We start from the raw sequence: 26,865 nt of genomic DNA on the forward strand, positions 1-26,865 counted from the left end.
CAGTCACTCATTCATTCAATTGTATTTATTGAGTGCTCGCTCTGTGCAAAGCACTGTACTAAGCACTTGGGAGAGCACTGTCTCAATTACAGCATCTGTAAAATGGGGAGTAAGACTGTGAGCCCCATATGGGACAACCTAATCACCTTGTATCCTTCCCAGCGCTTAGAACAGTGCTTTGCACATAGTGGGCACTTAATAAATGCCATCATTATTATCATTATTATTATTATTATTATTATTATTATTATTATTATTACAATATAACAATAAACAGAGACATTCCCGTCCCACAGTGAGCTTACAGCCCAGATGGGGAAGCAGACATTAATATAAATAAATGAATAAATTACAACTTTGCAAATATGTAAGTTAAGGATATGTACATACATATTTCCTCATTAAGAGAGAGAGGCCTTCAAAACTCCTGCCAGGGATTTAGGCCTAAGGGTCCCTCAGTTTTACCTCAGACCTATGTTGGAGGCACAGAAATAAGTTAGGGAGATGAGGAAGTCATGAGAAGCACTGTGGCCTAGTGGATAAAGCACAGGCCTGGGAGCCAGAAGGGCCTGGTTTCTGATTCCGGCTTCACCGCTTATCTGCTGTGTGACCTTGGGTAAGTCACTTCACTTCTCTGTGCCTCAGTTACCTCATCTGTCAAATAATAATGATGGCATTTGTTAAGCGCTTACTATGTGCCAGGCACCGCTAAGCGCTGCATTGGATACAAGCTAATCAAGTTGGACACAGTCCCTATCCCATGTGGGACTCACATTCTCAATTCCCATTTTATAGGTGAGGTAACTGAGGCCCAGAGAAGTGAAGTGGCTTGCCCAAGGTCACACAGCAGACAAGTGGAGGAGCCAGGATTAGAATCCATGACCTTCTGACTCCCGGGCCCGTGCTCTATCCATTATGCCATGATGCTGATGAAGATTCTGAGCCTCATGTAGGACAGGGACTGTGACCAAACTGACTAGCTTGTACTTACCCCAGCATTTAGCACAGTGCCTGGCACATAGTAAGCACTTAATGAGTACCATAAGAAAAATGCAGTAAAGAGATAAGGGAAGGGAAACGAAAGAAGGAGAAGGAAAAAGATACTATTGAGGAGGTGGATGAAGATGGTGGAAATTAGGGAGTTGTGGTAGACTGAAGGATTAGGGGGAAAAAGAGGAAAGAGAATCTGGAGAAGAGGGAAGTAGCCGTGATAAGACTGGGTACTGAATGTCAAGAAGTTTCCTTTAACTGCTTTCTTCATTTTCCTTCCAGCTCACTTTATTTATTGACCACCTAGAATAGAGGCTTTGTTGTTAGAAACGGCACAGCCTAGTGGAAAGAGCATACACCTGGGAGTAGGAGGGCCTGGATTCTGATCCCAGATCCACCACTTACCTGCTGTGTGACCGTGGGCAAGTCCTTGATTTCTCAGTGCTCAGCTCCCTTATCTGCAAAATGAGGATTCAAAACCCATTCTTCCTCCTAGTTAGACCATGAGCCCCAACAAAGGACCTGATTATCTTGTGTCTACCTCAGTGCTTAGTATAGTACTTTGCCCAAAGAAAGCACTAAACAAATACCGCAATTATTATTATTATTACTATTATTAAGAGATGAGTAATCACTACCCAGCAGCAACAGGGGCCCAGAATTCAGGTTTGAGTTGGGTACCAAAGACTGCAAACATGGTGGTGGGTCAGTGACCTTCTCACGAGGAACTGGAAGAGGAAATCATCATCATCATTATTATCAATGGTATTTATTGAGCACTTACTAGGAGCAGAGCACTGTCCTAGGCATTTGGGAGAGTACAAGATAAGAGAGTTGGCATACCTGTTCCCTTCCCACAATGAGCTTACAGTCTAGAGAGAGAGACAGGCATTAATAGAAATAATTTATAATATACAATTTAAGGACATGTTACATGAGTGCTGCGAGGTTGAGGGTGGAGCGAATACCAAATATTCAAAGGTCGCAGATCCAAGGGCACAGACAAAGAAGGGAGAGGGAGCTGGGGAGAAGAGGGGATAATTGGGGAATTCAGAGGGAAATCCTGCCTCAACCCAAGCCTTCAGGAATAATATGACTTTGCTAATGAGAGGTTTGCCTAAGCATGACACACCGTGGCTTCAGGGTAACTTCCAAAATGCAAAAGAGTATTTGAGCCACACCCCCACTGGGGATTTATAAATCCAGCAGCTGAGAGGAGAAAGGGTCATTGAGGAAGAGGGAAGGAACTGCTCTCTGCTGCTGAAAGCATTCAGCCTTCTTTCTGTGCCGAGTTGAGTTGGTGCCCAAGACCCCAGGAGCATTGCTGACTGGCTCTAAGAGGGGGATTCTTCACTCTCCCCCTTCTCTTTCTCCCTGGACCAAGATGTGGATCAAGATTCTGTGGGGCGTTTGTCTCCTTCACTTGACGTCTTGCCAGGCTCCTGAGACGTAAGCATGTGCCCAGGTTCTTCCCCCTCCTTGTGTTTGCCAGCCAAGATTCTCTTCACTCAAATGTGGTTTTGAATACCATCTAGGTCTCTGGCCCTAGAGGCCCATGACCCTGTTCAAGAATTTTGCAGAGCAATCTGAGATAGCCAAACTTGGGTATCGCCCTCCTCTTGGCAGGAGAGACACCCTGAGTCTTTGCTCACTGGGAAGTGTCTGTGTCCTGGATGTGATGGTCTCATGGCTATCTGGGGAATGGAGCTGGTGAGGGAGCTCAGAAGAGAGGTGTGAAAGCAGGTTGTATCGTACTCTCCCAGGCGCTGAGTACAGAGCTCTGCACATAGTAAGCGCTCAATAAATATGATTGAATGAATGATTGAGCTGAAATGAACTGCTCTGAAAGAGCCTGGGGAGAGGAGTTGGGAAGAAGCGATTGGAGGTTGTTGTACTGGGATTTCACAATAATAATAATAATAATGGCATGTATTAAGTGTTTACTGTGTGCAAAGCACTGTTCTAAGCGCTGGGGAGGTTACAAGGTGATCAGGTTGTCCCACATGGGGCTCACAATCTTAATCCCCATTTTACAGATGGGGTAACTGAGGCACAGAGAATAATAATAATACTAATGGCTTTTATTAAGCACTTACTATGTGCAAAGCACTGTTCTAAGTGCTGGGGCAGTTACAAAGTGATCAGGTTATCCCACAGGGGGATCACAGTCTTAATCCCCACTTTACAGATGAGGTAACTGAGGCACAGAGAAGTTAAGTGACTTGCCCAAAGTCACACAGCTGACATGTGGCGGAGCTGGGATTTGAACTCATGACCTCTGACTCCAAAGCCTGAGCTCTTTCCACTGAGCCACGTTGCAGCATGGCCTAGTAGATAGAGCACGGTCCTGGGAGTCAGCAGGACCTGGGTTCTAATCCTGGCTCCTCCACTTGTCTGCTGTGTGACCTTGGGCAAGTCACTTCATTTCTCTATGCCTCAGTTACTTCATCTGTTAAATGGGGATCAAGACTGTTAACTCCATGAGGACCAGGACTGTGACTAACCTGAGTAGCTTGTACCTACCCAATGCTTAGAGCAGTGCCTAGCAAATAGCAAATGTTTAACAAAGATCATTTTTAAAAAAATTGGGGCACTCACTGACTGGGCTATCCAAAACCACATTACAGCCAAGGTGTGACCCTGGAGTCACTAGCACGCAAATCACTGACCCAGCCCTAAAATCTATAATATTTTTCCACTTATCCTGATGGCCCTTGAGTCATTGAGCCAATAGAGTCTGTGGCTTCTTCATTTTCCATGGATTAAGCCATTGTCTGACCTTTCAACAGGCAATATGTCCTGCTGGTCCCCTCCGTCCTCCAGAGTGGCTCGCTGGACAAAGCCTGCATCCAGCTCTTTAACCTCCCCGAATCTGTGTCCCTGAGCGCCGTGCTGTACTATCAAGGGGCTTCCACAAAGATCTTTGAGGAGACTGTGGCGGGGAAGAACTTCTTCAAATGTGGCAGCTTCCTGGTAAAGTATTGATTTCCACTTATGCTAGAGCAAAGGGAAACTGTGGAAGGGTAAGGGATTGGGATGCAATGCTCTGCAAACAGTAAGTGCTCAATAAATACTGTGGAATTGCCTTCTCTTGAGAAATGTTTTTCCAAAATAGAGTTTAGCCTGAAACAAGTTGCAGGATGGGAAAGAGAAGGGAACTACATGATATTTTTGGTCTTTTTTGGCTCTGAGATTTTAGAAATAAATCTGGAGATGTGGTAAGTGGGGTAGGGAGAGAGAAAGAGAGACAAGAGAAAGGGGGGAGGGAGAAGAGAGAGAGATTGGGAGGGAATAGGGAGAGAAGGAGAGCAGGATGAGGAAAAAGGGGAGAGAGATGGAGGAAGGGGGGAGAGAGAGAAAGGTAGCAGGAAGAGAGAAAGAAGGATATGGTAGGAAGATGAGAAGGAGATGGGGAGGAAGAGGAAGAAGAGGGAGGGGAGAGAGAGTGATGTGGGAGGAAGGAGAGAATAACTGGGGAGGAAGGGGATAAAAGAATGGGAGGGGGAGGAAGGGGATAAAAGAATGGGAGGGGGAGAAAGAGAAGAGAGATGGGGAGGGAGAGGAAGGGAAGAAAGAAAGGAAGAAAGAAAGAAAAAGAAAAAAGAAGGAAGGGAGGAAGAGAGAAAAAAGAAAGGGAGAAAAAGAGAAAGAGAGAAAGGAGGGAGGGGAGAAAGGAGAGCAAGGAGAGAGCTTCCAAATCTGTTATAGGAATTTCTACTGGGAAGCTAGAAAATAATGGTAAAATAAGAAAAGAGACAGCTATAGGGAAGAGGAGAGCAAAGGACAAGAGGTAATCCAAGAAATCCACTCATGGGTGAGGTCAGGGAAGGAATTTTCTTGGATTTGGATCAAAGACTGTGAGGCTCCTGGTAGGAAATAGGCTCACCAAAAAAGTGCCAGTATACAACCTCTCTTACCCAATTTGTTCATTCCATAGGTCCCTGAGGCACACCCGGATCCCCTGGCTTTTATTACATTCTCAGCTAAAGGAAACACCCTCAACCTGGAAGAGAGAAGATCTGTCGCTATCCGCAAAATCGAGAGGGCGATTTTTGTGCAGTCCGACAAGCCCATCTATAAACCTGGGCAAAAAGGTGAGCGTTTATCAAGATTGTATTTTGGGTCCAGTTTTGTCAATGCATTTTCTCAAGAAGAATTTATCCGGGCAGGAGTATGTCGATGATGATGATGGTGATGATGATGATTGAAGCTCCCACAATCAACAAGACGGGTTTCCATCTTTTCACAAAGATTTCAGGACCAAGTCACCTATGTGAAGGCCTTGATTGATAGAGCTGGTAGATGTGTGACCTCCTTGAGATCTCTTGCCTCTACCCGTCTTGTTTCCCCAGCACTGTAGATGCAACAAGCAGATAGATAGGCAAGGGTGAAACTCATTACAAAATTCTCACAAGAGTTTTATTTACCAAACCCATGGATGATACCAAGGGACCACAATAAGGGTGACCCCTAGCAACGTGGTTCTTGTGTTAGACCCTACAGCATTGGTGTGCTGTCTAAATAATAATAATATCAACAATAATATTAATAGTTATAATGGTACTTGTTAAATGCCTACTATGCTACAAGCGCTGTTCTAAGCGCTGGGGTAGATTCAATTTTACCAGGTTGGACACAGTCCCTGCCCCATGTGGGGCTTGCAGTCCAAATAGAAGAGAATGGGATTTAATCTCCATTTTATAGATGAGTCAATTGAGGCACAGAGAAGTTAAGTGACTTGACCTTGGGCAGACATCTGGCAGAGCCAGGATTAGAACCCAGGTCCTCTGTCTCCCAGACCCGTGCTCGTCCAACTAGGTCGTGGTGCTGTTTTTAGTATAAAGCTCCCTGGAAAAGAGAGAACAGCTTCTGTTCAGGGATATCAATCTGTTGTTGCATTTGTTGTTGGCAACAAAAGGCACTGTTTTCACTTTTTCCTCCTTGTCTCATAATCCTCTTAAACTTTCTGCTCAAAAAGAGCTGGCCCTTCCTTGAAAGCAGTAAGCCGTACTGTCCACCTGCCACAGTTCTCTCCCTTTTTTCAGCTGGAACTGGCATCGTTAATTCATTCAATCATTCACTCGTATTTATTGAGCACGTACTGCGTGCTAAGTGCTTGGGAGAGTACGCTACAACAACAATCAGACATATTCCCTGCCCACAACGAGCTCACAGTCTAGAGGGGGAGACAGAGGCTTTTCTTGCTACATACTTCAAATTCTTCCTCTGCCCCTCTTGTTTTTGCCTGTCCAATTTTGGATACCCACAAAGCAGCTGTTCAGGTATCCCATTATCATTGATTCTCCTCTTGTGTACTGAGGGGAATCTAGCTTCCTTTCTAGGGATATCTACCTGGCAAGAGAAAAACTTTGTTGCCAAATACCCTCTGGTCAGCTCATTCCTACCTTATGGTCATTGTTTTCAAGTTGTGACCTTAAAATAAAGTCAGCAGGTGTACCTAGATCTGCACACGCAGTTCTGCCATGCTGCAAGTTTTCATGACATGTTTTGGCTAGAGCACAAAAGCAGAATTAGGGAGTGTTATTTCAACAATGGGAGCCTGTCTGGATACACTGCGATGCAGTGTCAAGAGAAACAGTTGTGGGCCTGTCTGTGGCTTCAGACTACTCCACCCCAGGTTTCCTTAACAGGAGTCTTTACAGAACAAACTCTTGGGGCAACATTGAAGAATGGCTAAATCAATTAATCAGTCAATTACATTTACTGAGTACCTGCTGTATGCCAAGCACTTCAACAGAGTTGGTAGACAAAATGGCTGCCCACAAGGAGCTTATAAGTTGAGAAGGAGCTAGAAAAGATGTTGGAAAAACAACGTAGTAATTGCAGTATGTGTTAAGTGTTTACTATGTGCCAAGCACAAGGACAGATACAGTACAATTCAATCAGTCACAGTCCCTGTCTCACATGGGACTCACAGTTTGAGAGAGGGACAACAGATAATTAATCTCCATTTATGCAGATGAAGAAGTTAAGTGACTTCCCCAAGTTAGCACACCAGTCAAACAGTGGATCCGGAATTAGAAGCCAGGCCTTCCGACTCCCAGCCCCATGCTCTTTCCACTAGCCACATGGCTTCTCTTCCTCCTCGCCAAACTCAAGACTGGCTCACCGGAGAACTATGCCTGGCCAGTTTTAATCTTGTGGCACAACAGCAAATAGAAACCTAATGAATAAGAGGAAAACAGTGATGACATGGTGACACATCACAATGCTGCTTGACAAGAATAACAGTAGTTATCCCACAGTCCTCTAGACTGTAAGCTCTGCTGTATGTGTCTGCTGTGTGACCTTGGGCAAGTCACTTCATTTCTCTGTGCCTCAGTTTCCTCATCTGTATAAATGGGGATTACACCTTTGAGCCCCTTCTGGGACATAGACTGTGTCCAACCTTGTATCTACTCCAGCACTTGGACAAGTGCCTGGCACATAGTAAGCGATTAACAAATCTCATTTGGGCAGGGCGGGTGTCAACTAACTCCATTTTATTGTAGTTTCCCAAGTGCTTAGTACAGTGCTACACACTTAGTAAGGGCTTAATAAATACCATTAAAACCAAAAACAAAACTGGGGCAGGTATAAATCCTGGTCTGGCTAGAAATAGAGTCAACATCGCAACTGTGAGTAAACCTAGATCTCCAGATGAAGCGTGGCTCACAAAGACAGTTTCTGGAAACACTTCCTTCCAGTGAGGCACCCCTCCCTCCACCCCACAACACCTGTCTGTCACCACCTCCTCCTCAGAATGGAATCACTAGGGTTTGGGAATTCTATCAGACTGTTCTTAAGACTTTGGTCTTCCAATTCTGCCCAGGGGTATGATGATGTCTTTGTGCCTGTCTCTAAAACCTAAATGTTTTGCCATTATCATCATTTTACTCAGCAACAATACAGAAACAAAGATCAATTATTTAAGGATCTGGAACTGTGCATTGTAACAACTCCAATCTGTGACAATTAGTCATCATAGGTGACTTAGAGTACAGGGGAGGATTGATATATTTTGGAAAAAATCATAATGATAATTTGTTAAACACTTACTATATGCCTTGGGATAGATAGAAGATACTCAGATTGGACACTGTTCCTGTTCCAAACTGGGTTCATAACCTAAAGGAGAGGGAAATAGATATTGAATCCCCACTTTATAGATGGGGAATCAGAAGCCCACAGAAGTAAAATGACTTGGCCAAGGTCACACAACGGGCAAGTGGTGGAGCCGGGGTAGAACCTGGGTCTCCTGACTGTGCTCTTTCCACTAGACCAAGCTGCTTAAAAAGAGTCATTAGACTTCAATCTGAGATTGGAAATCTAAATCAAGTGCTTAGTACAGTGCTCTGCACACAGTAAGTGCTCAATAAATACAATTGAATGAATAAATAACAATGGTTAATTTCTGCTCAGCTCCTAATCACCACTTCCTGCCTCCCACATAACAGAAAAGCAGACTGCCACTAGGTAAATTTTATTAATATCTGTCAGTTGACCCTGAAATTTTCAGAAATCATGCAACTAAGCCAGGGGCTGTAGAAATAGCATGGGATTGGGAGAAAGAAGACCTGGATTCTAATCCTGGCTCTGCCACCTGCCCTGCTAGTGACTTTAGGCAAGTCACTAAACCTCTCTGGGCCTCAGTTTCTGCATCAGAAAAATGGGGATTAAATATCTGTTCTCTCGCCCGATTAGACCTTGAGCTCTATGTGGGACAGGGATTGTGTCCAATCTATCTTGTATCTACCCAAGTGCTAAGCACATAGTCAGGGCTTAATAATGACCACTGTCATCATCAAGGGGTTCAGTGTTCAACGGATCATTGAGTCTGTCACCAGTGCATCAAAGGAGGTAGTCAGTCATCAAATAACAAGCTTAGGAAGAATCTAGAAACTTGCAACAGTCCTTAAGTTACCATCAGCACCCTCTTGGACCAAAAAATCCCGTCTTTGAGTAGCGACAGCAACAGGCAATGGACAATTCTCTACCGGGCACCAATCAGGATGCTGAGGAGGGTGAGATAGAATCAACAAGACAGGTTTGATGATAACCGTTCAACCATTCAAAAAAACTACTTGCAGCCCACCAAGAAGTGCAATAACTGCACCTTGCAGCTCCTCATGATTGTACCAAAATGGTGTATCATGACATCATTCAGTCAATCAAAGGTATTTATTGAGTGCTTGCTGTGTGTGGAATGCTGGACTAAGCCCCTGGGATAGTACAATACAACAGAGTTGGAATACACATTCCCCACTCACCATGAGTTTACAGTCTAGAGGAAGCTTCCCAACAGCAGTGGGAAAGCCAAAGCTCAAGGGATCTAGGGATTTGCTGATGGCCACCAAATTAAGGCCTTTTGCTCAAATAGAAGCTTTCTTTCTTTTATCCATTACCACCACACCACTACATGGACCATCTACAGACCAAGAGAAATAAAGATGGCAGAAACCTGACAATGACCTTCCAAACATGTCCTCCACCCCTGAGGTGAATGAGGCATTTTAAAGCATAGAAAACCAGCCCAAAATGCGATGGCCTGGCTTTTGGTCTGATATTTGAGACAGTCACTTCTCCAGTCAGATCCTTGGATAAAGAATCTGTGTATGAAGGCAGAAATCTACAAGCAAGGAAAGGCCTAATCCTCAAGTGTATTGAAATGTTTCATTTCTTTCCCATCGTCTGGAAGATTTTAATCAGAATCCTTCTGGAGACAAGTACTAATAATTATGGTTTTTGTTCAGTGCTTATTATGTGCCAATTGAGGTAGATACAAGCTAGTTAGGTTGGACACAGTTCCTCTCCCACGGGGTGCTTACAGTCTTAATCTCCATTTTATAGATGAAGTAACTGAGGCCCAGAGAAGTGAAGTGACTTGCTCAAGGTTACACAGCTGACAAGTGGCAGGGCCGGAATTAGAATCCTATGTCCTCTCACTCCCAAGCCCATGCTCTTTCCGCTAGGCCATGCAGCTTTTCTTCGTACGGTGCTCATCACACTGTAAGCACTTGACAAATACCAGCCATTAATTGAGATGACAACACTGCAGGTGTGATTTTTGCAGTTTCAGCAGTGACAGGACAAGCATCAAAGATCTCTTGTTTTCACAGACCTGTACTCCCAATCTGACCTCCCCATCCATGGACCAGAGCTCTGATGATTGCACTGGAGTCAGTTGCATTTCATTCATTCAATCGCATTTATTGAGCACTTACTGTGTGCAGAGCACTGTACTAAGTGCTTGGAAAGTACAATTTGGCAACAAATGGAGACAATCCCTGATAAGCTCACCTAGGATTTCAGGCTTCATGATCTTTAAATCACTCCAGTCAGATTTGAAAGTGTCCTGTCTGACTTTTCCCATCATCCCAGAGGAAAGCAAAGCTACAAAGTAGATCCAATCCTATCCACTAGGTCCTTTCATTGGATTCAAGATATTCTTAGAATACCCAACAGCAGTGCCCTTCATGTCATTTTAACAAAAAAGATGGAGAATTAACAACAAAGAGGGTCATTTGATCCAGCCCCCTGCCTCCATGAGTCCCAAGGAGGAAAATTTAAGACTTTTCCTTAGAGCCCAAACTGGATTTAATCACCCTGACTGAAGCGAAACTCTTCTCTTCCTGAATTCTCTTGCTGAAGTTTCCGCTTCTTGTTCATTCCTCTGTGGGCATGAAAAATAATGGCCAGTGCCTTCTCCAGAACTTATTTCCCCCTTAGCCTTTCCTTCTCCAGGCTGAACAATTCCAATTCCTCCTTAGTTTTTCCCATTGACCTTCTTTTTAAAGCTGCATGGATTGAACAGCCCTCCTGATTTCAGAGTCTGTGTGGGAAGGAAAGTGAACTCACTTGCTTTGGAAAGCAACCTCAGGGCATCAAGACTTAAAGACAAAGAGGCAGATGGACTTATGAGATAATCACTTTCATGAGGGCTCCTTACATCTTCCTACACACAAGTCCAGACTTGGTGCTTCTGATTTTCTGGTCTTTCAAAGATCTCACTCTCTCTCTCTTTCTCTCTCTCTCTCTCTCTCTGTTGGTCTGACTGGAATTTTTCTCTGCTTCAGTTTCCTCACCTGTATAATGAGGATTAACCTCCTGTTCTCGCTGCCTCTTTGACTGTGAGACCCATTTATCTACCTCAGTGCTTAGGGCATAGTGAGCACTTAACGAATACGATAATTATTGTTATTATAAATCTGTCATCCGAGGCCACTTCCAAGCCTCCCTTTAGAAATAGCCACCCAGAATTTGTTAATGGGGGTGTGGGGGGCATTGGTGTTAAGTTTTACCCAGAGTGAAAGGAAAATGTTGGTTCTGTTCATTTTAATGCCTCACTCTCTCCCTGGGGAGCAGGCAAGCTGGTGTTTTGTTATGTTTGTTGTTATTATTTATTTGTTTTACATGGTATTTCTTAAGCCTTATTATGTGTCAAGCACTGTTCTGAACCCTGGGGTAGATACAAATTATCAGGTTGAACACAGTCAATGTCCCACAAGGGGCTCACAGTTTAAGTTGGAGGGAGAACAGGTATTGAATCCCCATTTTGCAGTTAAGGAAACTGAGGCCCAGGGAAGTGAAGTGATGTGCCCAAGGTCGCACGGCAGGCACTTTGGCAGAGCTGGGATTAGAACCCGGGTCTTCCGACTCTTAGGCCCATGCTCCTTCCACTGGGCCATGTTGCTTGATGAAACATTTGTCGGCTGCTGATTTTAGAAATTTCTTTCATGACCAAAATCCAGCTTAAAACTGATTTCTTATGGAAGGGCTTCCAACGGGGACAGTATTATTATTATTATTATTATTTGTTAGACATTTACTAGTCAGTCAATCATATTTATTGAATGCTTACTGTGTGTAGAGCACTGTAGTAGGCACTTAGTAGAGTACAATATAGCAATTATCACAGACACAGTCTGTGTACCAAACATTGTATTAATAATAATGATGGCATTTGTTAAGTGCTTACTATATGCCAAGCACTGTTCTAAGTGCTGGGGGGATACAAGGTAATCAGTTTATCCCACATGGGGCTCAAAGTCTTAATCCCCATTTTACAGATGAGGTAACTGAGGCACAGAGAAGTAAAGTGACATACCCAAAGTCACACAGCTGACAAGTGGCAGAGGCTGGATTAGAACCCATGACCTCTGACTCCTAAGCCTGGGCTTTTTCCACTGAGCCACGCTGCTTCTCTAAGCACTGAGTAGGATCAGCGACATCAGGTATCAGATAGAGAAGTAGCGTGGCTTAGTGGAAAGAGCATGGGTTTGGGAGTCAGCGATTGTGGGTTCAAATCCCAGCTCTGCCACTTGTCAGCTGTATGACTTTGGACAAATCACTTAACGTCTCTGTGCCTCAATTATCTCATCTGTAAAATGGGGATTACGACTGTGAGCCCCATGTGGGACAACCTGATTACCTTGTATCTACCGCAGCGCTAGAACAGTGCTTGGCACATAGTAAGCACTTAACAAATACCATCATCATATTTAGGAAATGCAACTATTAACTCTGTGTATTGTACTTTCCCAAGCACTTAGTGCAGTGTACTGCACATAGTACGCACTTAATAAATACCTCTGATCGACTGATTAATTTGACAGAGGAGGAAACAGGTTTTTCTAAAACCCAGAATGGGCTTTAAATTAGGGTTTTTGGCTAGAGTGTCATCCACAATTCATGCTATAGTTGGAACAGGGATTTGAGCAACATTTTTGGATTGCCTTCCTGAGTCTCACCTGCTTCTTGCCTGTACTCTACATGAGTTTCTTCTCCCATCGTGGCAGCATCAAACTTTTTTTTGACCTCTTATGTCCCAGGCTTTCTCCCCTCCCAATCAAAAATGAGCAAGTGTTACAGCCGCAGGAAAAAAAACATGTCTATTGAACATTGGGATTCTAGATAAGCTCTTTGTGGGCAGGGAATGTGTCTACCAACTCTGTTGTATTTGTACTCTCCCAAATGCCTAACCCAGTGCTCTGCATACAGTAAGTGCTCAGTAAATATAACTGATTGATTTATTGATCGGGAGTGGAGTAAAGCCCCAGATGGCATTATTCATTCATTCTTTCAATCGTATTTATAGGGCACTTACTGTGTGCAGAGCACTGTACTAAGCACTTGGGAAGTACAAGTCGGCAACATGTAGAGACGGTCCCTACCCAACAACGGGGAGAATAGAAACTGAGAAATGTTCAAACTTTTTAACATTCCCTCTGGGCTCTGAAACTTTCCACCTCTTTTGTTGTACCCCTGTCTCTGTGTCCTACCTCCAGATGCACCACTTAACGTCTCAGGATTAGACCCTTATGCCTCTCCAGACCTCTTCTGAGTTAGAGGTCTATGATGAAGAGTTTCTGTTGGGTAGGGATTGTCTCTGTTGCCCAGTTGTATTTTCCAAGGGCTTAGTACAGTGCTCTGCTCACAATAAACGCTCAATAAATATGATTGAAAGAGTGAATGAACGACTACCCAGTTGTGATTGGTCCCCTAATCTTCCTCTAATCCCTGAATCAATCAATTTGTCAATCATCAATGGTGTTTATGGAGGGCTTACTATGTACAGAGCCCTGTACTAAGCGCTTGGAAGAGTACGATGCAACAGAAAATCGAAGGTGAAATGTGGCACTAGAAAATAACAGTACTCTCATTCATCTGTGTAATGGAGAGAAGGTTCACGTGATGAAGAGAAATTCCTAGCCAATTCAATCATCTTCATTTAGTTTTGACATATATACTTACTAGTATTTTTATCATCTCCAGGGAAAGACAAACATAAGAACAATAAACAACCAAATATTCAAAATAGCCAACCACCATTTTTTTATGGTATTTGTTAAGCACTTACTAGGCTGCTGGCACTGTTCTTCGTGCTGGGGTAAGGACAAGATAATCAGGTTGGACACAATCCCTGTCCCACATGGTGATCGCAATCTTAATCCTCATTTTGTAGATGAGGATTGTGAGGCCCAGAGAAGTGAAGTGACTCATCCGAGGTCACACAGCAGACAAATGGCAGAGCCGGGATTAGAACCCAGATCCTTCTGACTCCCAGGCCCGTGCTCTACTCACTAGGCCACAAGCGCTGCTCTGTAAGACTGCTCTGAGAGGCAGGTGACCCATCTTCTCTCTATTCCTCCAGCCCATCCCAGTGAAAAGAAAAGCTAAGCTAACCCTCTCATGATCTAAATTTTCTCAAGGTGCCACAGTCCTGTGGGGGAAGCGTTGCAGAGTGGGCTGGGTGGTGAGGGGGAGTCCCAAAAATTTGGGGTCCCCAAGCACCTGGTGGTAAGCGGTTGGGAATTTTTTACCCTAACCCTTTCATCCATGCTCAGCTTCCTTAAACTGGAGCAGAAGGTTACAAGGGAATGTTCCAGACTGAGCCCGTTGTTGGGTAGGGACCGTCTCTGTATGTTGCTGACTTGTACTTCCCAAGCGCAGTACAGTGCTCTGCACACAGTAAGCGCTCAATAAATATGATTGAATGAATGAATGTCAGAAGCAACATGGCCCAGAGAATGTGTCTGTTTAGTGTCGTATTGACTTCTGTGTCTCCCTGACTTGCTCCCTTTGTTCTTAATAATAATTATAATTATGGTATTTGTTAAGCACTTACTATGCACCAAGCACTATTCTAAGTGCTGGGACAGAAACAGGGTAATCAGGTTGTCCCATGTGGGGCTCACATTTTTAATCCTCATTTTACAGATGAGGTAACTGCGGCACAGAGAAGTTAAGTGACTTGCCCTTCCCCCCAGTCCCAGCCCCAGCCCCAAAGCACCTATGTATATACCTGGCATTTTATATATTTGTATTGATGTCAGTCTCCCCCCTCTGGACTGTGAACTCATTGTGGGCAGGGACTGCCACCGTTCATTGTTGTATTGTAATAATAATAATAATAATAATAATAGCATTTGTTTAGCACTTACTATGTGCAAAGCACTGTTCTAAGCACTGGGGAGGATACAAGGTGATCAGGTTGTTCCACTTGGGGCTTACAGTCTTCATCCCCATTTCACAGATGAGTAACTGAGGCCCAGAGGAGTTAAGTAAGTTGCCCAAAGTCACACAGCTGACAATTGGTGGAGCTGGCATTTGAACCCATGACCGCTGACTCCCAAGCCCATCCTCGTTCCACTGAGCCATGCTGCTTCTCTATTGTACTTTCCCAAGCATTTAGTACACTGCTCTACACACAGTAAGCGCCTAATAAATATGATTGAATGCATGAATGAATGATGTCTGTCGCCCCCCGTCTAGACTGTGAGCTCACTGTGGGCAGGGAATGTCACCGTTATTGTATTGTACTTTCCCAAGCATATATTACAGTGCTCTGCACAGAATAAGCACCTAAAAAATACGATTGAATGAATGAATGAATGAATTTATTGCACACTTTCTGCATGCAAAACACTGTACTACGTGCTTAGTACTCATCATCTTCATCATCAAGGGTTCAAACTCAGAGTGTCTGCTGGTCGTACCATCACCGGATAACACCACCAACTCATAAACTTCTCCTTCCTTCTCCAGTGCTGTTTCGAGTTGTGGCTCTGGACTCCGAGTTCAAACCCGTTGAGGAGACGGTGAGTGGCACTGATTGGGTGCTGGACTCCACCAAGGGAGGTTCAGACCCCTAATCCCCTCTTAGTCCCTGCTTCAAATGGTCTGGGTTTTGGTCTGAGTGAATTCTTGGATATACCTACCTAAGGGAGCCCTGGAGATGTACATAAGCCAGGGAAAGGCTCTGGAGGCACATCTGAGGAATCCCTTGAGGGGTATGCATGGAGGGGGGGTTCTCTAAAGGTGAAGACATTTGGAGGGTGTCCCTGGAGTTGTACACATGCTGGGGGTGGTTGGAGGTATATACATCTTGGAGAGCTCTGGTGGAAGGGTGTATGCATCTTACTGGGGGGTGGTCCCTGAACATATCCATAGCTGGGGGAGCCCTGAAGGTGGGGAAAATTCGAGGTGGGGGGAGGCCTCTGGAGGTATCCACATCTAAGGAGCCCTTAAAGTGTACACATCTAGGAAAGCCAGGGAGGTATACACATCTGGGGCACACTTGGAGGCATATACTTGGAGAAGCAGGAGTGGCTCAGTGGAAAGAGTCCGGGCTTTGGAGTCAGAGGTCATGGGTTCAAATCCCGGCTCCTCCAATTGCCAGCTGTGTGACTTTGGGCAAGTCACTTAACTTCTCTGGGCCTCAGTTACCTCATCTGTAAAATGGGGATTAAGACTGTGAGCCCCACTGGGGACAACCTGATCTCCTTGTAACCTCCCCAGCACTTAGAACAGTGCTTTGCACGTAGTAAGCGCTTAATAAATGTCATTATTATTATTATTATTATATACACAACTTGGGAGAGCCCTGGATGCATATACGCTTTGCCCCATGGAATCAGGATCATCAAGCTGGAAAGGACCCTCAATCCATCCAACAGTATTTCTTCTAATAATATTTATCAAGGCATGTAATCCCCCCACCGTTCCCTGGGGGCAGGGAGTAAATCTTGCCACTGAAGTTCTCCAGAGAAGCGCTTAGTACAGTGCTTTGCACACAGTAAGCACTCAATAAATGTGGTTGAATGAAAGGGCCTCTTCCTCAGGAAGTCAAGTTCAACTAAAAACACTGCCAATGGTGGATGGAGATTTTATTACTACTAGGTGATATACCAGATTTCCTTGAGAGTTGAGGGGCTCCCATTTAGATTTAAGGCAGTCTTGCAATTACGTTCTCTATCCCATTCAGTCTGCCGCCCAGAGAGTCCCATACTATTAAATGAATGAAAGATCACCAAAATTTCCCAGACCTCCTCACCACCTTCCTTCATTGGCTCACCCAGGGGTTGCTTTAAAGAGCTCCACTCTTTGGGAGGGCCAGTACCCCCTTGGGTGTCAATCAGTCAATCATGCTCATTAAGCACTTACTATGTGCAGAGCACTGTACTAAGCACTTGGAAGAGTACAATATAACACTATAACAAACATATTTCCTGCCAACAGCAGGATATAAGGCCTTAAACAATTATCCCAACCAATGAGATAGCCCTTTTTGATGACACCTATTCCTAGTGAAATCATGCATGCTGGATAATTCTATTTTCCCCTTTGGTCTCTTGTCACCTAAAGGGAAATGGCTGATGTTTTTACGTCATTACATCTCCTGTTTTTCTGTTTTCTTTCAGTACCCGATAATCACTCTTCAGGTAAGCGACCTACAGTCTGAAATCACTGCTCTTGAGTTTTCAACTTCTGTTCTCAATTCCCAGACACAGCACAGGATTTGGAGGAGGGAGAGTTGGGTCGTCATTGGGTTCTTGACCTCACTGAGAAATGGGAGCCAAAGATTAAATGATCAGGAGTTCTGGGACACCTTTCACTAAGATGCAGTGTGATCTAGTGGCTAGAGCACAGACCTGGGAGTCAGAAGGACCTGGGTTCTAATCCTGGGTCTGCTACTTGTCTGCTTCATGACTATGGGCAAGTCACTTCACTTCTTTGGGCCTCAGTTACCTCATCTGTAAAATGGGGCTTAAGACTGTGAGTGCTTTGTGAGATAGGGACTGCATCCAACCCTATTATCTTGTATCTACCCCAGTACTTAGTACAGTGCCTGGCACATAACACTTAGCAAATGCCACAGCTATTAATTATTATTATTAACAACAGCAAAAGTGATGTGTCCATATCAGCTGCACCATATCCAAACCACTGTGACTTCTGGCTTATCCCAGAAGGCACCTGGATGTTTGGGGGTTTTTTATGGTATTTGTTAAGCTCTTACTATGTGCTGGACACTGTTCTAAGCACTGGGGTAGGTAAAGCTAATCTGTTTGGACATAGTCCATGTCCCACATGGTTACTCACAGTCTTAATCCCCATTTTAAAGGTGAGGTAACTGAGGCCCAAAGAAGTGAACGACTTGCCTGAGGTCACACAGCAGACAAGCGGGAGAGCTGGGATTAGAAGAGCTGGGATTAGAACCCTGTATCTATCCCAGTGCTTAGAACAGTGCCCGGCACATAGTAAGCGCTTAACAAATACCATAACTATTATTATTAGGCCCTTCTAACGGCCAGGCCTGGGATCTTTCCACTAGGTGCTTGGAAAATGAAACACCTAAGAGGCAGGGTAGCGGGTCAGGAGGTCAACAACTGGCCTACTCAAGAAAAGAAATAGCATCTACAGAAGAGTAATAATAGTCCTAATAATAGTAATAATAATGATTTGTGGTACTAAGCACTTAGTATGTGCCAAGTACTGTAGTTAGAGCTGGGGCAGTTACAAAATAATCAGGTCAAACCCAATCCCTGGCCCACACGGAGCTCATAATCTAAGACAGATATTGACTCCCCATTTTACAGATGAAGAAACCAAGGCCCAGAGAAGTGAAGTGACTTGCCCATAGTTATATACAGGCAAATGGCAGAGCCGGGATTAGAAACCAGGTCCTCTGACTTCCAAAACCAGGCTTTTTCTGCCAGGCCGGGCCGAAATGCTGAAAAATAAATCACTACATTGGACTACTGTTTGCCTTTCCCTTTCAGGACCCAGACCAAAACAGAATCTTCCAGTGGCTTGACGTGAAGTCCACAAAAGGAATCGTCCAGCTGTCTTTCCAGTTAATCTCAGAGCCCATCCTGGGACAATATAGTATTGTGGCGGAGACATCAACAGGAGAAAAAACCTACCATTGGTTCACAGTGGAAGAATATGGTAAAGGGTCTTTGTAAATATTCCCTATATTAGTCACAAAAAGAATCACTAAATTCCAGGGCTTATGTAAATGCCCCAAATCCCTTGACCCTCTGAATATTGTTCTGTCCCACCCATAGTTATTAATGCCATTCCCTTCCCTTCTTCTCTTAGTTTAATGAGACAGCAGGAATCTGAATTGTCCTTCTGTCTGTCTGAAGCATCTGCCTGTTGCAGACACCTCTGAAATTTCCCCCCCATGAAATTTTCCTCCCCATGAACAAGGTGCAGAAAATAGAAATGAAATCCAAAGCAAATTCTACCTTTGGGGATCACAGCTGACCCACACTGGTTACGTTTGAACTGTGGATCTGTGAATATGTGTTTAATTTCATGGATAACATTAATTTAATACAAATGTGCTGATTTCCCGATCTGTAATTTCTTTTGGGCAGGCATCACATCTACTAATACTATTGTATTGTACTTTTCCAGGCACTTAGCATAGTGCTCTGCACACAGTATGTCTTCAGTAAACACCATTCATTCATTGCTTGCTAAATAGCTTCTTCTGTTCATTGCTTCCTTGGACAGGGGTAAAAATGGAAGACAGTGTGTCATAGTGGATAGTGCACAGATCTGGGAGTCAGAAGGTTCTAATCCCGACTCTTCCACTCGTCTGCTGTGTGACCTTAGGCAAGTCACTTAACTTCTCTGTGCCTCAGTTACCTCATCCATAAAATGGGGATTAAGACTGTGAGCCCCATGTGGATTAACCTGATTACCTTGCATCTATTCCAGTGCTTAGAACAGTGCTTGGCACATAGTAAGCACTTAACAAATATAATAATAATAATAATAATAAAAGAATTATCACTCTTTTGATCTCCATTTAGGATGTCAAATTATTAATCTCAAGGAAAAAATCCTGGGTCACCTTCTGGTCCCTTAAGGAAAAATGAAGCTAAGGAGGGTGAGATGGAGTTCAGATGTTTTAGTTCAGTTCTCTACACACAGTAAGCGCTCAATAAATATGATTTAATGAATGTTTAAGGGGAAATTAATGGTTCTTGATTTTTCTTCCCAGTGCTGCCCAAGTTCCAGATGACTGTGACAGCACCAAAAACCGTCTTAGTCATGGACCCTGAATTCAAAGTAAATGTCTGTGCCTCGTAAGTATGAACTCTGACTAATGAATGGGAGATATTCAAAGAAAGATAGGGAAAGGGGTGGAGGGAGGAAAGCTGAGGAGGGGGAGAAAAAGGGGGATAAGAAGGGATAGCTGAGGTTGCTGATAGCAGAATAAAATTCAAAAAGGTGTATTTGAAAGAGAACAGAATTATTAACAGCCTTTCTCAGAGGTAAGCCTTGATTTATGAGGCTATCCCCAGTAACGGTCTTATTGCAATGCTGAGAAAGCTCCATCTCATTTTTTATTTTCCTTGAACTGTGCTCTTTTCCAGCAGACCGCTTCCTTTTACGACCTACCTTATTGTTTTCAGGTCCTCGGCTAGTTGAATCTTGTTAGCCTCAGATGAGTTTTTCACCCTAAAAGATATATAAAATAGAGATCAGATAGACTCGGCTCTCTCATAACATAGGGGTAAAGTTCTTGATGACTCTTGAACAACAATAATAATAATAATATTCTGGCATGAAGAAAAACTTGTGCTATAGCATTCACCCAACCATTTTTTTCAAAAGCACGTTGTGTTCTGTGGAGGTAGACACACATTAGCGGAAGAACAGTCCCTAAATCTGGAATTGCTTTCTAAGCAAAACAACTAATGGAGAAACTCTGCTTACAGAAGTCAAGTATGTTACACATAACCACTAGATGGTGCACGGAATCCATCTATTAATAATCAAATCTCCAACCAGAGTGTCACCATTGCCAAGATAGTTCCAAGCGACTTTTGGAGTTGCATGGACTCGCTCTAGAATTTGAGCATGTTCTGGAGGAGGCCTGTAAAGAAATCTAAAAGAATCAGAAATGGTCCCGGTCCTAGGAAAGAGTTTAAAGGTGGAAAAAGAACAGACACAAAAACCCCCAAGAGCTGCTAAGTAATAATGATGGTATCTGTTAAGCACTTACTATGTGTCAAGCGCTGTTCTGTGTGCTGGAGGACATTCATTCATTCATTCAATCGCATTTATTGAGCGCTTAATATGTGCAGAGCACTGTACTAAGTGCTTGGGAAGTACAAGTTGACAACATATAGAGAGGGTCCCTACCCAATAACAGGCTCACAGTCTAGAAGGAGGGCTCACATACAAGCTGATCGTGTTGGACACAGTCCCCGTCCCCCAAGGGGCTCACAGTCTTAATGACCATTTTACAGCTGAGATCACTGAGGCACAGGGAAGTCAAGTGACTTGCCCGAGATCACACAACAGACAAGTTGAGGAGCCAGGATTATAGAACCCAGGTCCTAAATGAAGAGTGTCAAGTACCAGAGGCAAATCTAAAGCATTTAGTACAGTGTCTAGGGCATAGTAAACACTTAACAAATACCGTAATTATTCATTATTAAAGAACACAAATGAAAGACTCCAGTACGGATGAATCATTGGTCAGATCTAGTTGTGGTGCTTTTTAGATGCTTCGTGGAGTCATCCAGGCAACCGGGTTCTAAACCCGGCTGCCACTTGTCTGCTGTGTGACCTTGGGCAAGTCACCTCACTTCTCTGGACCTCAGTTACTTCATCTGTAAAACGGGGATTAAGACTGTGAGTCCCAAGTGGGACAGGGGCTGCGTCCAACCTGATAAACTTGTATTGGTACCCCAGTGCTTAGAACAGTGCTTACAAAAGCAATAATAAGCGCTTCACAAATACCATCATTATTATTCATTATTAGGTAAAAGGCTTAGTACCCAGGCTTGACTTTGTTCTGTGTCTTCCTTGATCAGATATACCTATGGCCAACCTGTCCAGGGCAGAGTCCAGCTTAGTGTCTGCCGGAGAGACAATTCCTATGGAAACTGCCAGAAGAACCCGGAAGGACTTTGTAGAAATTACGACTCCCAGGTAGGAGAAAAAATACACACCTTCAACTCATGACTGAAAATGCACGAATCGGTGAAGGGACAGCGAATCAAAAGAGCCAACGCCAGATCTTTCTCTCTGTTTTGCTTTCCAGTTAGGGAAAGATGGCTGCGTCTCCCAGGTCATAGAAACCAAACCCTTCGAGTTCAACCGTGCTGGATATTGGATGAGTCTTAATGCGAAAGCTGTCCTTACGGAGGCTGGAACAGGTATCTCTTGCCAATCAATCAGAGGCAGAAGAAATCAAATAATCCTTACTTAAGCATTCAAGAGCAATAGAGAACAATGCTTAGTACAGTGCCTGGCACATAGTAAGTTCTTATCATGAGATAATTATTATGAGATATAATAATTGTGGTATTTGTTAAGCCCTTACTATATGCTAGTCACTGTACTAAATGCTGGGGTAGATAAAACAAATCGGGTTGGACACAGTCCCTGTCCCACATGGGGCTTACAGTCTTTATGCCCATTTTACAGATAGGTAACTAAGGCACAGAGAAGTTAAGTGACTTGCCCAACATCACACTGCAGACGTGACAGAATTAGGATTAGGACCCAGGTCTTTCTTACTACAAGGCCCGGGCTCCATCCACTGTCACACTGCGTGTCATAGTTCACCAACAGGGAAGAGATAAATGTTGTCCATTCATTCATCCAATAGTATTTATTGAGCGCTTACTGTGTGCAAAACACTGTACTAAGCACTTAACTAGTCCACCAATGAACAATCTATTCCCTTTAGACTGCAAGCTCCTTGTGGGAAGGGAACATGTCCACCAACTCTGTCCTATTGTACATTCCCAAGCTCTTAGTGCAATGTGCTTGTTAACAAATAAGACCAGGTGAAGTTAAGGTAACCGTAGGAAGTGGTTGCACTGTCTAACCAATCAGAGATAATGATAAATGATATGTTAGCAGCGTAGCCTAGTGGAAAGAGCTTGGGCCTAGGTGTCAGAGGACCTGGGTTCTAATCCCTTATCTGCCTATTGCCTGCTGGTTGACCTTGGGCAAATCACTTAATTTCTGATGCTTCAGTTTTCTCATCTGTAAAATGGAGATTAGTTACCTGTTCTCCCTCTCCTCTAAACTGTGAGCTCCATTTGCGACATGAACTGCATCCTATCCGATGAGATTGTATCTCTCCCCAGTGCTTAGACAGTGTTAAACAAATACCATAGAAAAAAAATAGGAGGCAAGGCCTAAGACAATTTAGTAATTTAGGCAACTCAAACCTATAGAAGAGGTGCCTAGGTCACTTTGGAAACCAACCAGAGACAGTGAGGAAGAGATAGCAGAGAGACAGCTAAAAGTTGGAGGTGTAAGTAGGGTGAATCTGGGAGTTTCAATAACTGTGGTATTTGTTAAGCACTTATTATATGCCAGGCATTCATTGTACTAAGCTCTGGGGTGACTCCAACCAACTCGAGTTGGTCACAGTCCCTGTCCCACAGTCTTAATCCCCATTTTACAGATGAGGTAACTGAGGCAGAGAAAAGTGAAGAGACTTGCCCAAGGCCACACAGCAGACAAGTGGTGGAGCTGGGATTAGAACCCACGACCTTCTGACTCGCAGACCCATGCTCTATCCACTAGGCCATGCTGCTTCTCATCAAGCCAGATGTGTGTCTGATCATAGGTGTTAACTCCAAGGGAGCGAGAGGGCTTATCAGTCACATGGCTTTCTGAGCTGAGATTCCAGGCTTACTTATCCAAGTTCTCTGTCAGACCTGAAACTTTTGAATAAGGATTGAAAGAACCCAAAATGGTGGCTTTTTGACCTGTTCATTCTTATAAGTGTTATCATCAGTGGAATTTAATTGAATACTAACTATGTGCAGAGCACTGTGGTAAGTGCTTAGGAGAATACAATACAACAGAATTAGCGGACAGGATTCAGGATGCAGGGAGCCAGTCCTTCATTCACTCGTATTTATTTAGCGTTTACTGTATATAACTGTAATTTTATTTATTTGTTTTGATGTCTATTTGTGTGCAGAGCACTGTACTAAGTGCTTGAAAAGTTACAATACACCAATAAACAGTGACAATCCCTGTCCACAACAAGCTCACAGTCTAGATGGGGGGATGCAGACACCAATATAAATAAACAGACATCAATACAAGTAAATAAAATTACAGATATATACACATGTTCTGTGGGACTTGGGGTGGGAGGAAGAGCAAAGGGAACAAGTCAGGGGGATGTAGAAGAGAGTGGGAGATGCGGAAAAGTGGGGCTTAGTCTGGGAAGTCTTCTTGGAGGTGATGTGCCTTCAATAAGGCTCCAGGGAGAGTAATTGTCTAGTGGTTTTGAGGAGGGAGGGTGTTCCAGACCAGTCCAACCGTGGATCCATATGCAGCTATTCAGAGTGTTTCAAAGTAGTTTTTGTGTAGCCTAATGGAAAAAGCATGGCCTGGTAGGGAGGAATCATGGCTCTGTAATTTATATATTATATCTGTAATTTATTTACATTAATGTCTGTCTCTCCCTCTAGCCTGTAAACTCACTATGGGTTGGGAATGTGTCTGTTTATTGTACTGTTGTACTCTCCCAAGGATTTAGTGCAGTGCTCTTCACATAGTAGATGCTCAATAAATACAATCGACTGACTGACTGCCCATAACAAACTTGTTGTCGAGAGGGGTAGTTTACAGTCTAGTCAAATCCATCCATCAATCAATAATATTAATTGAGCCCTTATTGTGTGCAGAGCACTGTACTAAGCGATGGGGAAAGTACAAAACAATAGAGTTGGTAGAGGCAATCCTTGCCCACAAGAAGCTTCCAGTCTACTCCTGCCCTATGCCTACCCCATAAAATACTCTGATGGTATTGACACCTGTCTACTTGTTTTGTTTTGTTATCTGCCTCCCCCTTCTAGACTGTGAGCCCATTGTTGGGTAGGGACCGTCTCTATATGTTGCCGATTTGTATTTCCCAAGTGCTTAGTACAGTGCTCCGCACACAGTAAGCGCTCAATAAATACTATTGAATGAATGAATGAATAAAATCCATGTTCTCTTTTAACTCTTGCACTAGAAATGACACGTTGACACCTATACACCCCCACAAGACCACATCTCTCCATCTTGTCAGTCAGCATCTTTTGAGGGACAAACTTCCTGAAGTCTAGAAGGTTGTCAACTCCTTGTCTCCCACACAGTTCACCCTTCCGAGACAAGTTGGTTGTTCGACTTGTCCTGTGTTCCTAGAGGAAAGTGCCTTTGGTTAAGGGAATATATGCTTCAACTCTCTTTCCAGGAACTAATATTTCCATTTTTATCTAATCTCCTCCCCTTGTCCGGCAGGTGTACAGCTGACAGAGTCTAAGTATATTTACATCTCATCGAAGGTGGCAAGGATGTCGTTTGAAGGGATGGATTACGTCTACAAGCAGGGATTGCCTTTCTTTGGGCAGGTGAGAGGAAGGAGACTTTTCCTCATATAATAATAATAATAATGGTATTTGTTAAGCACTTACTATGTGGAAGGCACTATACTAAGCGCTGGAATGGGTACAAGCAAATCTGGTTAGACACCGTCCCTTGTCCCTCGTGGGGCTCACAATCTCAATCCCCATTTTACAGATGAGGTAACTGAGGCTCAGAGAAGTGAAGTGATTTGCCCAAGGTCACGCAGCAGGCGTGTGGCAGATCTGGGATTAGAACCCATGACCGTCTGATTCCCAGGCCCATGCTCTATCCACTATGTCATGCTGCTTCTCTATTGAGCCCTTACCCACAAGGGCTCAATGCCATCTAATCTAATCCCATCTTCCCCAAGCTCCTGGTGGGTGGCCTAAACCTCAATTTCTTCATCAGTAAAATGGGAATCCAATACCTATTCTCCCTCCTACTTAAACTGTGGGCCCCATGTGGGAAAGGTACCAAGTCTCACCTGATTATCTTATATCTATTTCAGAACTTATTTCAGTGCTTGGCACATGACAGGCACTTAACAAATTACCACATCATCGTTATTATTATTATTATCATTATCATTATTATCATTATCTAGGATGCAGATGATCAGGCTTCTAAGAAGATAACTGGTGGCTAGGGAGTTTTAGAAGCAGTTTTAGACTGTAAGCTGAATCTGCACCATAAACTCATGGGCAGGAAATGTATCTGTTTATTGTTATATAGTATTCATTCATTCGATCGTATTTATTGAGTGCTTACAGCGTGCAGAACACTGTACTAAGCATTTGGGAGAATACAGTACAACAATAAACACATTCATTGCCCACAACAAGCTTATGTCTAGAGGCGAGGAGATAGACATTATGATAAATAAATAAGTTACCTATACATATATATACATAAGTGCTGTGGGACTGGGACAGGGGATGAACAAAGGGAGCAAGTCAGGGTGACACAGAAGGGAGTGGGAGAAGAGAAAGGGGGACTTAGTCAGGGAAGGCCTCTTGGAGGAGATGTGCCTTCAGTAAGACTTTGAAGCCAGGGGAGAGTAATTGTCTGTACTCTCCCAAGTGGTTAGTACAGTGCTTTGCACACAGTAAGCACTCGATAGATACGATTGAATGAATGAATGAATGAATCTCTTCTTCGAGCCCTGGTAGAGAGATATGGTCCACAGGATTCGGGATTCAGGGGGTCAGTCAACCATTGATCGGTATGCAGCTAATTCAAAGGGTCCCAAAGTTTTTGGGGGGCCCAATGGAAAGAGCACAGGCCCAGAAGGGAGGAATCCTGGCTCCGCCACTCTCCTGTTGGGTGACCTCAGTCAAGTCATTAAACTTCTCAGTGCCTCAGTTTCCTCATCTATAAAATTTCTCAGACTGTGGCCCTCTCCCTTCCCTCCAGATCAAGCTGCAGGAGGTCAATGACTCTCCCATCCCAAATGAGGTTATCCGACTGCACCTGGATGACAAGTATGTGGGCAACTTCACGACCGACAAAGATGGCATTGCTCAGTTCTCCGTTGACACCTCTAAGGTTCTGCTCCCACATGTCATCCTGAAGGTAAGTTACCCATTGGGCTTGTAGGGAGAGGAGCCAGATGGGGAGAGTCCAGGGGGTCTTCACATTTTGGACCCGAATGGTCATAAAAGCTCAAGAGAATTCATAGAGAATTTGGAGAGGGATGAA

General features: G+C 43.9%; 1 protein-coding gene across 1 annotated transcript in view; it reads left to right on the top strand.

Annotated features, from left to right (window-relative positions):
- The first annotated feature begins 2,374 nt into the window (after positions 1–2,374).
- Positions 2,375–26,865, top strand: part of LOC119939565 (ovostatin-like) — a 73,369-nt gene continuing 48,878 nt past the window's right edge. The window contains exons 1-11 of the mRNA XM_038759664.1: positions 2,375–2,439; positions 3,780–3,963; positions 4,928–5,084; positions 15,538–15,590; positions 17,193–17,213; positions 18,555–18,723; positions 19,790–19,874; positions 21,615–21,732; positions 21,845–21,959; positions 25,063–25,172; positions 26,581–26,739. Of these exons, the coding sequence (XP_038615592.1) occupies positions 2,375–2,439; positions 3,780–3,963; positions 4,928–5,084; positions 15,538–15,590; positions 17,193–17,213; positions 18,555–18,723; positions 19,790–19,874; positions 21,615–21,732; positions 21,845–21,959; positions 25,063–25,172; positions 26,581–26,739 (1,236 nt within the window). The remainder of the gene's footprint in view (positions 2,440–3,779; positions 3,964–4,927; positions 5,085–15,537; positions 15,591–17,192; positions 17,214–18,554; positions 18,724–19,789; positions 19,875–21,614; positions 21,733–21,844; positions 21,960–25,062; positions 25,173–26,580; positions 26,740–26,865) is intronic.

The sequence above is a fragment of the Tachyglossus aculeatus genome, chromosome 17 (assembly GCF_015852505.1).
Source record: "Tachyglossus aculeatus isolate mTacAcu1 chromosome 17, mTacAcu1.pri, whole genome shotgun sequence".
NCBI classification, from domain to species: Eukaryota; Metazoa; Chordata; class Mammalia; order Monotremata; family Tachyglossidae; genus Tachyglossus; species Tachyglossus aculeatus.